This window comes from Salvelinus sp. IW2-2015, linkage group LG20 (genome assembly GCF_002910315.2).
Source record: "Salvelinus sp. IW2-2015 linkage group LG20, ASM291031v2, whole genome shotgun sequence".
NCBI classification, from domain to species: Eukaryota; Metazoa; Chordata; class Actinopteri; order Salmoniformes; family Salmonidae; genus Salvelinus; species Salvelinus sp. IW2-2015.
Genome location: NC_036860.1, coordinates 67,710,419 through 67,724,045, shown reverse-complemented (window position 1 = coordinate 67,724,045; position 13,627 = coordinate 67,710,419). Strand labels below are relative to the sequence as shown.

Genomic DNA, 13,627 nt, shown 5'->3' with positions numbered 1-13,627 from the left:
GCCTTTTTTATCAATGTCTTCAACAACTCTTGTCTCTAAGGAGACAAAACAGGAAGTTGAGATGCTATGGGTGCATTCTATTGAATATTCCAATTTTTCGCAGTCTAGTGTTTTGTTCTGTGTGTGTTTATTTCTATGTGTTTGGCCTGATTGAGTGTTCCCAATCAGAGGCAGCTGTCAATCATGTCTCTGATATGAGAACCATACTTAGGTAGCCTGTTCCCACCTGTGTTTTTGTAGTGTTAGTTGTGTCCCTGTTTTGTGTTGTCCATCATTGGCAGGACTGTTGATTTCCTTGTTGTTTACACTTATATGTATACTATCGTTTTTTTTCTGTGTTAGTTATAAATAAAATTTATAACAAACAGATAGGACAACGATAACCTCGAACAGCTAATTTTGGATCCGATCTTCACTATTATTCCTCGTCCGAAAGAAGACCGCGATCGTTACAATGGAACCTGAGAAGAAAACAAAAAACATGTCCATGTCTTATTTAAAAATGGAACACAAGTGTGAGCCCTAGACACTCCCCAAGCTACCTAGAAAATAAGCATGTTCTATAAAAGTCAATCAGGGTATGAATAAATGATTCCGCCATGAGTCTAGTACTGAGAAGAATATAGAGAGTATAACTGTCCCAGATTACAGTATCGTTCTGCTACAGTACCTGAAGGTTAACGAATGTCGTGCTCGTAGTTTCAGTTCGATCTAGACCAGCGAAAGTGAAGTTGATCATTTATGGATTAGACCCAGGAGAGAGATATGATCATTTAGATTAGACAGGAGGAAGGATCGATTAGTGACCAGGGAAGGATACATTAGAAGACCAGGAAGGAAGGATCTAATTACCAGGAGGAGAGACTCAAGGATGAAAGGAGGAAGGAATCATTAATTAGAGGGAAGGACATTGTAGACCAGGAGGAGTATCATTAGAGCTTAGACGAATCAAGAGGAGTTTAGAAGCAAGAGGAAAAGGATCATGATAGACCAGGAGGAAGGACATTAGGATAGACCAGGAGAGCAATGGGGTGATCATTGGATTAGTAACCAGGCAGGAAGGATCATTAGGACAAGCCAGGAGGAAGATCATTAGGATTAGACCAGGAGGAAGGATCATTAGGATAGACCAGGAGGAAGGATCATTAGATTGAGACCAGGTGAGGAATGGGAATCATAATTTCAGTGTAGACCAGGACAAGATATCAGGGATTCGATTAAGAACAAGCTACCAGGAGAAGGAATTCATAGAGTGGTGAGACCAGAGGAAGGATCATTAGGATAGCCAGGAGGAAGGATCATTAGATTTAGACCGAGTAGGAAAGGGTTATCATTCTAGGTGAAAAGTCAGAGTAAGAGCTATGTAAAAAAGAACAAGTTCCTTACGGGTGGAGTTCGTGGTATGTGTATGCCTAGTGGAATCATTTTGTTCCTCTATCCACAATGGTTTTCAACGTATTAAGCCATGATCAAAGTCATGGCAAATCTCAGATTTGATGGCATAGCCATATTAAACTGATACCTGGCAAATGGACATGTGTAAGGCGTGAACCTAACCCGCGTGTGTTGATGAAGCTAAACGATACGTATGAATAGATTGATGAGTTTTGAAGGGTGCATTGGCACATGTCAAATACTTGAGAAAGCTGAATTGGTTTTTGCATTCTTATTATGAAGAATAAACCATTGCATTCTTCATATAAAAACACTGCATACCTTTGTATCTCGCATCTATGTAGAATACTAACCCAAACAAAATCGATCCCTATCAAAGATGCCCATGGAAAACTTCCTGTCTTTGAAGCGATGAGCGTAGGGCTTGTTTACCACTGTGGAGTGACAGGCTGGTAAAACCATTGCCATGAACAGAATCATAGTGACAAATTTTGTGCATAAAAAATTCACGACATAGTTATCAAGCAGGCTAATGGTGTAAAACCAATTTCTGGGGACAAGTTCTATACATTGTGTACATGGACTGGATGGTTGAAAAAACGGACCCGATAAGTCAAGGCAGCTGACGGGCTAAAACGACACAACAGTTGACACGTACTAGGCTTTAAAACCGTAGCATAATCTGGAACCTGGCGTATAATTCTTATATTGATATACAACATAACCTATAGTTGGGACATGAACTCTGTCAAACTACAAACAGACTAGTGACAGAGCTGGCTAAAAACGAAACACTTGTGACAGGCACTGGTAAAAAGCAGACATTGAAGTGTAAAACAACAGTGCCGTGATAAAACCAGGGTATTCTTTGAGGACTGCCAGTTGTTGCCATGTTGTTGCCCATGTTGTTGATATACCAGCCAGTCACTTACGATGTTGCCATGTTCAGTTGAATCTTACCTGTGATTGTCACTACTGCTTGCACATGTTGCTTCTATTACCAGCCTAGTATCACTCGTTGTTGCCATGTTGTTTTCACCAGCCTTGTCCACACTGTTGTTGCATGTTGATCTGTTACCAGCCTGTCACTACTTGTTGTTGCCATTGTTTTTTACCCAGGCCGGTGATCCACTATGTTGTTGCCATTAGTTTGTTTTTACCAGCCTGTCACTTGTTGTTGCCTTGTGTGCACAATGACATTTACCAGTAACCTGTCGTGCTCTAATAGTCTGTGTGTCCATGGCTTGCTGTTTTACCAGCCTGTGGTACACACTATTGTTGTGAAATAAAGTGGTGATCCTAACTGACCTAAGACAGGGAATCTTTACTAGGATTAAAAGTCAGGAATTGTGAAAAACTGAGTTTAAATATATTTGGCTAAGGTGTATGTAAACTTCCGACTCAACTGTATATTCTTAATTCCATCCATTTACTTAAATTTGTGTGTATTAGGTAGTTGTTGTGGAATTGTTAGATTACTTGTTGGAACTGGAAGCACAAGCATTTCGCTACACTCGCAATAACATCTGCTAACCATGTGTATGTGACCAATACAATTTGATTTGATGCTTCACCGTAGGGATGGTGCCAGGTGCCAARGAGTTCAATCTTGGTTTCATCAGACCAGAGAATCYTCACTTCACATGGTCTGAGAGTCATTTAGCTGCTTTTTGGCAAACTCCAGGTCGGCTGTCTTGTGCCTTTTACTGAGTGGCTTTCATCTGGCCACTCTATCACAAAGGCCTGATTGGTGTAGTGCTGCAGAGATGGTTGTCCTTCTGGAAGGTTCTCCCATCTCCACAGAGGAACTCTGAAGCTCTTTCAGATTGACCACTGGGTTCTTGGTCACCTCCCTGACCAAGGTCCTTCTCCCCCGATTGCTCAGTTTAGGAAGAGTATTGGTGTTTCCAAACTTTTTCCATTTAAGAATGATGGAAGCCACTGTGTTCTTGGGGACCTTCAATGCTGCAGACATTTTTTGGTACCCTTCCCCAGATCTGTGCCTCGACACAATCCTGTCTCAGAGCTCTACGAACAATTGCATCGACCTCATGGCTTGGTTTTTGCTCTGACATGCACTGTCAAATGTGGGACCTTATATAGACAGGTGTGTGCCTTTCCAAATCATGTCCAATCAATTGAATTTACCACAGGTGGATTCCAATCAAGTTGTAGAAACATCTCAAGGATGATCAATGGAAACAGGATGGACCTGAACTCAATTTCGAGTCTCATAGCAAAGGGTCTGAATACTTATTAATTTAATCCGTTTTAGAATAAGGATGTAACGTAACAAAATGTGGAAAAAGGGAAGGAGTCCCTTTTCCACATTTTGTTGTTACAGCCTGCATTTAAAATAGATTAAATTGAAATTATGTCACTGATCTCCACACAATACCCCAATCATGGCAAAGTGGAATTATGTTTTTRGAAATGTTTATAAATTAATAAATGAAAAGCTGAAATGTCTTGAGTCAACAAATATTCAACATTGTTGTTATTGCAAGCATAAATAAGTTCAGCAKAAATCAATTCAGAATTAAGAATTAGCTTAACAAGAAACATAATAAATTGCATGGGTTCACTCTGTGTGCAATTATTGTTGATGACTATCCCAACTCTGTACCCCATAAAATGATCCGTAAGGTCCCTCAGTGAATTTTAAACACAGATACAACCACAAAGACCAGGGAGATTTTCCAATGCAAAGAGGGGAATAATAACATCATTGACAGAGTGAAAAGAAGGAAGCCTGTTCAGACTAAAAATATTCCAAAACACACATCCTGTTTGCAGTAAGGCACTAAAGTAATACTGCAAAAAATGTGGCAAAGAAATTTACCTTTTGTCCTGAATACAAAGTGTTATGTTTGGGGCAAATCCAACACATCACTGAGTATATCTCTTCATATTTTCAAGCATGATGGTGGCTGCATCATGTTTTGGGTATGGSAGTTATTTAAGGATTTAAAGAAACAGAAAAGAGCCAAGTCCAGGTATAATTATAGGGGAAAATCTGGTTCAGTCTGCTTTCCAACAGACAATGGGAGACAAACTCACTTTTCAGGAGGATAATTACCTAAAACACAAGGCCAAATATACATCGAATGTACAAAACTTTAGGAACACCTTCCTAATATTGAGCTGCATCCCCTTTTGCTCTCAGAACGAGCATCAATTCGTCAGGTCATGGACTCTACAAGGTGTCTAAAGAGTTCCACAGGGATGCTGGCCCATGTTGACGCCAATGCTTCCTAAAGTTGTGTTAAGATGGCTGGATGTCCCTTGGGTGACAGTGGTGGTGGTCGTGGCAAAGCCAAAAGCTGAGGATAATGTTGTTTTGGCTGCAAGTGAACCAAATGACAATCCGGAAGTGCCTTAACCAACAAAACATGCAGTCAGTGGAATGAATTAATATAATTTGTATTTATCTATCTTGCTAGCTCCTTTCTGATACAAATGAGAGAACAGCTCACTGTGACCAAGTTATTCTCCCTAGCAGAGCTGGTTAGGCTGTTTTCATGTTGTCTTGAGCATTGGTGACTGTGCTGCTGGCAACAATTTAATGTCGTTTTTTTTGCTGACGTTTACTGACACCGGTCATATTCAACAGGTGTTGCGGGTTTGTAAATTCATCAGTTATTCTGCGCTCTGGCACACTCAGACGAGAGTGCTCTGAAATAGGAGTARATAGCCAGAGTGAATTTATAAACAAACCCTTTGTGACTTAACTAGTGACAACCATGATTATTCCTGTTCACAAAGAGCTATAGCTACCAGAGAGGAAGAGAAGGAGAGAGGCCCAACTCTGAGAAAATTCTCTCCCTCCAGCAGGTGGCATTTTTGCAATTTTCTACTCATCAAATTAGGAGTTTTGTATTGAGGTCAATGAGTGTCGGATTTGGTTAACAACAAATAAACGGYTTATTTGCTATGTGAGGTTTATGTAATGCTTAAGTTGTTATGAGTGTACTGATTTAATTAGGGCACCTAACATCCTGGCAACTTTGAGAAGAAACATTTATATCAGTTGTACCTGGTCATTACTACACAGCCACAAAGTCATAAACCACACCTATTTCTACTCKTAAAATGTGATTTTAAACCTAATCTTAACCACACCTTATGCCAAACTTTAAATTATGACCAAAAAGCATATTTGTGTTTCATATATTTTTATGGTATAGCCAATTTTGACTTTGTGTCAACTAGTGTAAACCATTGTGCCTGTTGATCACACGRGTATCTCACACACAGGCTTCTTGATCAACGAGACCTGACTGCATTGTGGAAATGGCATGGAGCGTGCAGTGAGCATGACTACTGCTCTGGACTGATGTGTGGGGAGCTTTTAGCGCTGTAGCAGCTGCAGAGGTATCACCCAAGTGGGTGCTACGGTGTGGAGAAGTACTACAGGCTACAAAGAGAAGAGTCACAGCTTCACGGTCCCAATCTTGCCGTCAACTTCCTGTCCCTTGTAGAAACTGCTCACCCTCTGGTGAGTGGGTCTGGCCATCCATGTTGTTGACTAGTTCCCAGTATTCGTCAGTGCCCTTCATCTCATGCAATAGATGCTTAATGACATTCGATCCCAGGATGAGATCATCCCGCTGTCCAGGAACAACCAGGGTGGGCACTTCAACATCAATCCCATAGATTTACATCTCCAAGTCATAGAAACACTTTGGTGAGGCCTTCTTCCCCCCCCAAAACCCACTAACACTAATTATCTAGGGCTCCCGAGTGGCGCAGTGGTCTAAGACACTGCATCTCAGTGCTAGAGGCGTCACTACAGACCCTGGTTCGATCCCAGGCTGTATCACAACCGGCAGTGATCGGAAGTCCCATAGGACGGCGCACAATTGGCCCAGCGTCATCCGGATTAGGGGAGGGTTTGGCCGGGGTAGCCCGTCATTGTAAAATAAGAATTTGTTCACTAAACCACTAATGCTATGTTCAAATGTTTGTTTGTGAACACACTTCTATGTTAGTTAACCATAAACAGCACTCAAAATACATAGTTTTCAGATTTGTTTTTTACAGGAATGAAAATAGACTGCAGTTCCGCTTTTTGCCACAAGGCGACAGGAGTGCCTCATGATGTAAACAGTCTCTAGAGCAGCAGCTCCACCGTGATCGAGCTGACGTTGATCATCGATGAATCCGGGTCTAGAAGGCACCAATGTAACCGGTGCTGTACTGCACCGCTGTAGCTCTGCGATGTGTGTGATTGAGATTAAAAACGTGGATTTAAGAGATCAGGTTGTTTTAATGTATGAGAGTTCTCTCTCCTGAATCCCAAAGAAAATACAAAACATGTTCTGCCAATCTTCGACTCTTTCTACAACATACGCACAATACAAAGGACTGGAATCAGTGGAGGATCTAGCCATCGTTCACACATACAATACTTTAGCTAGCTAGTAGCCACATGTTGAATTTWGAACKTTAATATCATCCTAAAAAGTACAATTCCAATAGCACATTGACAATACCATCCACTTATGAGTAAACTCTAAATATACAACATTATTCATGAACAAAACACTGTGTATGACTTTGTGCTTAAAGGAATGTAACTTYTCTGAAGACGACAGAAAAAGCGTTCCTACCTCTCCTAGTGCATCACAATRATTTGAGCACGMKCATRCAKGAAAACYGTAAGTAGGCGCTCCTGGATGCAGAAATGCWTRATAACAAACCAAMACGSTATATTTAAGCAATAAGGCCCGAGRGGGTGTGGTATATGGCCAATATACAACGGGTAAGGGTTGTTCTTWATCTCGACGCAACGCGGAGTGCYWGGACACAGCCTGTGGTATATCGGCCATATATTACAAACCCCCGAGGTGCCTTATTGCTATTATAAACTGGTTACCAACGTAATTAGAGCAGTACAAATAAATATKATGTTGGTCTGACATTCCACGGCTTTCAGTCAATCAGCATTCAGGCCTCAAACCATCCAGTTTATACTAATATTTGAACCACTGTTATACGTGCAGATTCAGAAACATGTAGTTAGATTTTTATTGTCTTTAGAAAATTAAAATAAACTTTGAAATTGAACATTTACCTCAGGATAATCATCATAAAACATACACTACCCCTTGGTCAATGGTCAAAGGTCATTTGAAAAGCCACACCTACTACAGCTCACCTGATACCATATAAACTGGGCCCATGAAGCAGACTGCCATTGTGTTCAAAGGTAAGTGAGTGAGTGTGTTTGGAGTTCAACATGTAGCCTAGCCTGTGATACTTTAGTTACATCAATTTGATATGTAAACGCTTGTGGTGAAACTGTTTCAGGGTTCATTCATTCCTCAAAAAGGCCATCTATTCCACATAACTGCAGGAAAAATGGTGAGTTATTTTTAATGCAACATAAGTATTTACACCAGTTATTTTTTCTTCTCTGGAGTTGTGCTTCCCTGTATTTTGTTAATATAGAATGTACATTTGGCTAAATGAGAACTGATAAGGAGTTGAGAGATTTGTTGGAGGTCAAAGTTTCTTCTCCCAGCTTTGTGTACTGTCAGGATTTATGATTGCTGGGCTCAGTCAGTCCTTTTTATAAATTATTGTTAGACTAAGGAGTGTTTCTCGACAGAGGGAGTGCATTTCCGTCCACATCGGCCAAGCAGGAGTCCAGATGGGCAATGCATGCTGGGAGTTGTATTGTCTGGAGCATGGTTTCCAGCCAGATGGAACCATCCACGAGAACACTGCTCCTCAATTGACTGACTCATCGTTTGGCACCTTCTTCAGTGAGACTGGGGCTGGGAAATATGTTCCCAGGGCCATCTTCTTAGATCTGGAGCCTACTGTTGTGGGTGAGGAAGTGCAAGCTTCTTGTATAGTAATGGTTTTCCCTAACCTGGTCCCAGATCTGTTTATATCGATTCCTATCAAAATGCTGACAACAGCTGTTGCCAAAACACAACTGTTTGCTCTGACCTCTGATACAAAATACACTAACTTAAATGTTAGCGTGTGTGTAGGTTTTTCCCTTTTGAACTTAAAGATATTTTGCTGCTACCAATTTGAGTTGAACATGCCAATTCCTCCTATGTTGTCAATGAATGACCATAGGAGTTGGGAAGACCACACAAACCCATCTGAGACCAGGCTACGGCTACCTGACATGGCAAACGATTCAGTCTACTCATTATGCAATGAGCCTAATATGTGGCGCTTGTATAGTACTGAAAATGTAAAGTTGCTTTGTCAATAACTTTATGTTTTCAAAATGATAAGCAAGCATTTCACAGTAGTTTAAAACCAGTTGTATTTGGCTCATGTGACAAATTGATTTTGTTGTAGATGAGATTAGGAAYGGCCACTACCGTCAGCTGTATCACCCTGAACAACTCATCAGTGGCAAGGAAGACGCTGCCAATAACTACGCTCGTGGCCATTACACCATCGGCAAGGAGATTGTGGACTCTGTCATGGACAGGATGCGCAAAATGGTGAGCTGCTGCTGAATGTTTAAAGGGCCACTGCTGTTTACCATCCATTTTAGATCATTTATATTGATATATCCATTGCCTGGTTAGCTTGGCTCAACTTTATCATAACCCCAAAAAATAAGATTGTTCTACTGCTGAATGTTTAGTTTAAAATCACTAATGATCCCATGTCTTCTGTCTTCAGGCTGACCAATGCACTGGACTACAAGGGTTCCTTATCTTCCATAGTTTTGGAGGCGGGACCGGCTCTGGCTTTACTTCCTTGTTGATGGAACGCCTGTCTGTGGATTACGGCAAGAAGTCTAAACTAGAGTTCTCAGTTTACCCTGCTCCCCAGGTGTCCACAGCRGTGGTGGAGCCCTACAACTCTATCCTGACCACCCACACCACCCTGGAGCACTCTGACTGCTCTTTCATGGTGGACAACGAGGCCATCTTTGACATCTGCAAGCGTAACCTGGGAGTGGAGCGGCCATCTTACACCAACCTGAACCGCCTCATCGCYCAGATTGTCTCTTCCATCACAGCCTCYCTGCGCTTCGATGGAGCTCTCAAYGTAGACCTGACAGAGTTCCAGACCAACCTTGTGCCTTACCCTCGTATCCACTTTCCCCTGGTCACCTACGCTCCCATCATCTCAGCAGAAAAGGCCTACCACGAGCAGCTCTCTGTCCCTGAGATCACCAACGCCTGCTTTGAGCCGGCTAACCAGATGGTGAAGTGTGATCCCAGACGCGGCAAGTACATGGCCTGCTGCTTGCTGTACCGTGGCGACGTGGTTCCCAAAGACGTCAACGCCGCCATCGCCAGCATCAAGACCCGGCGCAGCATCCAGTTTGTGGATTGGTGTCCCACTGGGTTCAAGGTGGGTATCAACTACCAGCCCCCTACGGTGGTTCCTGGAGGAGACCAGGCYAAGGTCCAGAGGGCTGTGTGTATGCTGAGTAACACCACAGCCATCGCTGAGGCTTGGAGTCGTCTGGACCACAAGTTTGACCTGATGTATGCCAAGAGAGCCTTYGTGCACTGGTATGTGGGTGAGGGCATGGAGGAGGGGGAGTTCTCTGAGGCCAGAGAGGATATGGCTGCTCTGGAGAAGGACTATGAGGAGGTGGGGGCAGACTCTGGGGACGCCTGTGAGGACGAGGAAGATGAATACTAAATCTGTTAATCCTGTTCTCTTAAATAACTTGTACAAAGCAACTTTCAATTAAAACCAAATGCATTTGAATTCTTGAGTTTCATTTGTATTAATGTATTACTCAGTTTACAGTATCAGACTCTAGCTCTGGGGAGGATGTTTTCTAGAACAATTTAGTTATTGATTGTGAATAACATGAAAGCCACTGACTTTTGGTACATGTCAAATTTTATTTGTAACATGCAGATGTTAATGCGAGTGTAGTGAAATGCTTGTGCTTCTAGTTCAGACGTTGGTTATTACTGCATTAAGTAATCTAACCTAGCAATTCCACTACTACCTTATACACACAAGGATATGAGTGATGGTACAGAACGGCATAGGCAAGATGCAGTAGATGGTATAGAGTACAGTATATACATGAGTAATGTTGGGTAAATAAAGTGGCTAGTGATACATGTATTACAAAGATGCAGTAGAGTACATACATATTAAGTGGCATTGTTTAAAGTGGCTGGAGTTGAGTCAGTATGTTGCAGCGGCCACTAAATGTTAGTGATGGCCTTGAGATAGAAGCTGTTTTTCGGTCCCTGCGTTGATGCACCTGTACTGACCTCACCTTCTGGATGATAGCGGGGTGAACAGGCAGTGGCTCGGGTGGTTGTTCTGTGGTGTAGTTTGACCCCGGTGATGCTTTGTACATACCTCACGAGCCTTACGGTTGTGGGCGGAGCAGTTGCATCTGTAGAAGTTTGAGTGCTTTTGGTGACAAGCTGAATTTCTTCAGCCTCCTGAGGTTGAAGAGGTGCTGCTGAGCCTTCTCCACAACGCTGTCTGTGGGTGGACCAATTCAGTTTGTCCGTGATGTGTACACCGAGGAACTCTCCACTACTGTCACGTCGATGTGGATAGGGGGGTGCTCCCTCTTTGTTGAGTGTTATTTTCCTGACACCACACCGAGGGCCCTCACCTCCCTGTATGCAATCAAGCCTACCACTGTAGTGTCGTCCGCAAACTTGATGTGCATTAGACAATTCTCTTGAATGACTACACATGCTCTTCGGTGTAATCTGCATTTGACTTCAGATCACTAACTTATCACATTGGTTCCTAAACATTTGGCTGAAACCAAGGCTAATATTTGATGCTCGGAGTATCAGGTTCACACATTTCAGAACTTTTGCCTTGCAAAATTCATACATCCCTACCCCAAGGGGGAAGGTTGCAGTTTATCAAAGGCCCAGATTCTGACTGGAGCAAATGGCTTGCACTTCTCTGGCCATTCACCGACTTAATTCCCTGACATTCCACCTTAAGCTGGGGACAAAAGGCCACTGTGCCCCCTACCCAGTCATGAGATTAGAAATATTTTCAAGTGTCAGTCCCAAACATTAACTCCAGGTGAATAACATTTCAGCAGTAGCCCAACTACTGAAAAGTGCWTAGGAAAGGCTAATTGCATTCTTACTGGCAAAATCTGTATTTAAATAAAGTACCAAAATGTTTTTTYCACTTTTATTTACAAATTGCAATTTTTCAAAAGATGAATATGTACACTAATTTCCTTTAACACTGGCAGCAACTACCATAATACAATGCAAATACTCTCGTATTCTGTCAAGGCAACTTCCAGCATCAAAATCTTTAAAATATGAATTTATTAACTTCCAGATATTTCATAAGCCAATCTATAAAAAAAAAAAGCATTGCTTTCATGTAGGTAAGATGGGAACATCAACCGTATTGTTGTGTATACATTAAGAGAAGGGGTAGCAGCTACAGAGGTAGAGGTCAAGCAAACAAGAATGTACTTTTCCCCAGACACAGATCAAACCTTGTCGTGGACTAAAAACCATGTTAAATGGAGATTCTCTATTGAAAGTACCAGTAAATCCAAGACTAGGCTTGATCTGTGTTCGGGACACAATCCCAGACTGTTTTAAGGCGTTTATTGAGCAGTGGTTTGTAAATCCACTGCTTGGTTCTGTGCTGTGTGTAGTCTCCGTCATTGTTGTGTGCAGCATTGGGAATTTAATAAGGTTGCTATCCTGAGATTTTCTCCTCAGCTTGAAGACATCGGAGCACATATAAGATGACTTGATAGCAGAAGATGTATTGTTCCTGTGTGGAATAAACAAAGAGTATGTATATAATTATTAATGCAGAAATAGTATGTACATTACAGACTCTTTAAAGGGATCAACATGTTGTATMAAAATGTATAACTGACCTCCGTTTGTACCATTCCTTGTCTCTGCAGCCTCATGTTACGTACCACATCTGAAATATCAAACTAAAAACAGTGTGTTTTAAAATAGAATCTCTCAGAAACAGGAAAACATGTGATTGGACATGTGATTTTGTAGCATAATAAAAGCTATAGTCTTGTCACCATACATACATCAGCATCTTTACTGATGAGGCCTAGAACCACATCAACGCAGATGAGGGTTCCGGATCGGCCAATCCCTGCACTGCAGTGCGTGATGATGGGTCCTGATTGGTGGATGTGCCTCATGTAGGATATGAACATCAACAGCTGCTCAGGCTGCGAGGGTGTACCGTGGTCTGGCCAACCGGTGTAGTTCAGGTGGGTGACGCGTTGAATTTCTTCAGTCTAGAACAGGAGGGATAGGCCGTTATCGTCACTCTGATGCTCTAAATACAGAGTACCCAAATGATTATGCACTGGCTTTTGTTTCTATTTGTTTAACCTTATTATTACATTTACTTGGTAATAAAGCAAAATTCTAGAAAAATAAATCCCTTCACGGTTAAGTATGGAGTCCTGCAAGGCTCTGTTCTGGGGCTATTACTCCTGTCCTTATAACCTACTGTACATTTAATCTCACCTGGATATCTTTGACCTCAATGAGACGGATAACAAAGTTGTCAAGGTGCTGATCTTTGACCAGGGTGATCTGCAGCCTCTCGTCCACCATCTCAGCCGTTCGCGGGGTGTCAGGCCAGTACCGTTGACATTTGACCTTTCCCCCTTCCACTTCCTGGGTCATCATAGCAATGACATTGGATTTCTGCTCCCAGATCATCTGCCAGAAGTCACCCAGAGTGGTGGGTAGGGGTCCTTGACAAGCAATGAACATGAAGTTCTCATCTTTCACTGGCATGTTGATAAAGTTGGCATTAATGTAGCCACCATTTTTACCCAGGATCACTCTGGTGGTATCGACTGGAGAAACAAGAGAACACAGGAGAAGCTTTGATTGGGCTTGTTATATACTGCACTGGGCTTCGGTGGAGGCTGTTGAGGGGAGAACGGCTCATAAATGGCTGGAAAGGAATGGTATCAAATTATATATTTGATCCTATTCTACTCAATCCATTACCACGAGCCCATCCTYCCYAATTAAGGTGCCACCAACCTCCTGTGCTGGGGTATTATTGAAGTAGATAGAGGAATATTGACACGTATAATTTGCACCATTCCCAGGTAAAACACTTCAGCGATAATGTGGTGTTTCCGTTGCGACATTCTATCTACAGCGATAATGTGGTGTTTCCGTTGCGACATTCTATCTACAGCGATAATGTGGTGTTTTCGTTGTGACATTCTATCTACAGAGATAATGTGGTGTTTTCGTTGTGACATTCTATC

The 13,627-nt window shown here is 42.2% G+C and overlaps 2 protein-coding genes and 1 long non-coding RNA gene across 6 annotated transcripts in view; 1 reads left to right on the top strand and 2 right to left on the bottom strand.

The window, feature by feature from the left end:
• Positions 1-6,411: 6,411 nt before the first annotated feature.
• On the bottom strand, positions 6,412-7,118 carry LOC139022675 (uncharacterized). Its single transcript, XR_011473743.1, has 2 exons — positions 7,008-7,118; positions 6,412-6,610 (listed from the first exon to the last, which is right to left on the bottom strand). It is a non-coding gene; the product is annotated as an uncharacterized lncRNA (long non-coding RNA).
• Positions 7,119-7,601: 483 nt separating this feature from the next.
• LOC111981311 (tubulin alpha chain) lies at positions 7,602-10,101 on the top strand. The gene is made up of 4 exons (XM_024012527.3): positions 7,602-7,761; positions 8,009-8,231; positions 8,722-8,870; positions 9,055-10,101. Exons 1-4 carry the CDS (start codon positions 7,759-7,761, stop codon positions 10,030-10,032), a joined length of 1,353 nt encoding a protein of 450 aa, XP_023868295.1. The 5' UTR covers positions 7,602-7,758; the 3' UTR covers positions 10,033-10,101.
• A 1,411-nt stretch (positions 10,102-11,512) lies between these two features.
• Positions 11,513-13,627, bottom strand: part of ptpn13 (protein tyrosine phosphatase non-receptor type 13) — a 129,803-nt gene continuing 127,688 nt past the window's right edge. For all 4 annotated transcript variants that reach the window (XM_024013726.2, XM_024013729.2, XM_024013730.2 and 1 more), the window contains 4 exons: positions 12,864-13,201; positions 12,413-12,628; positions 12,242-12,304; positions 11,513-12,132 (listed from right to left, as the gene is read on the bottom strand). In XM_024013726.2, the coding sequence (XP_023869494.1) occupies positions 12,055-12,132; positions 12,242-12,304; positions 12,413-12,628; positions 12,864-13,201 (695 nt within the window). In that variant the 3' untranslated portion in view covers positions 11,513-12,054. The remainder of the gene's footprint in view (positions 12,133-12,241; positions 12,305-12,412; positions 12,629-12,863; positions 13,202-13,627) is intronic.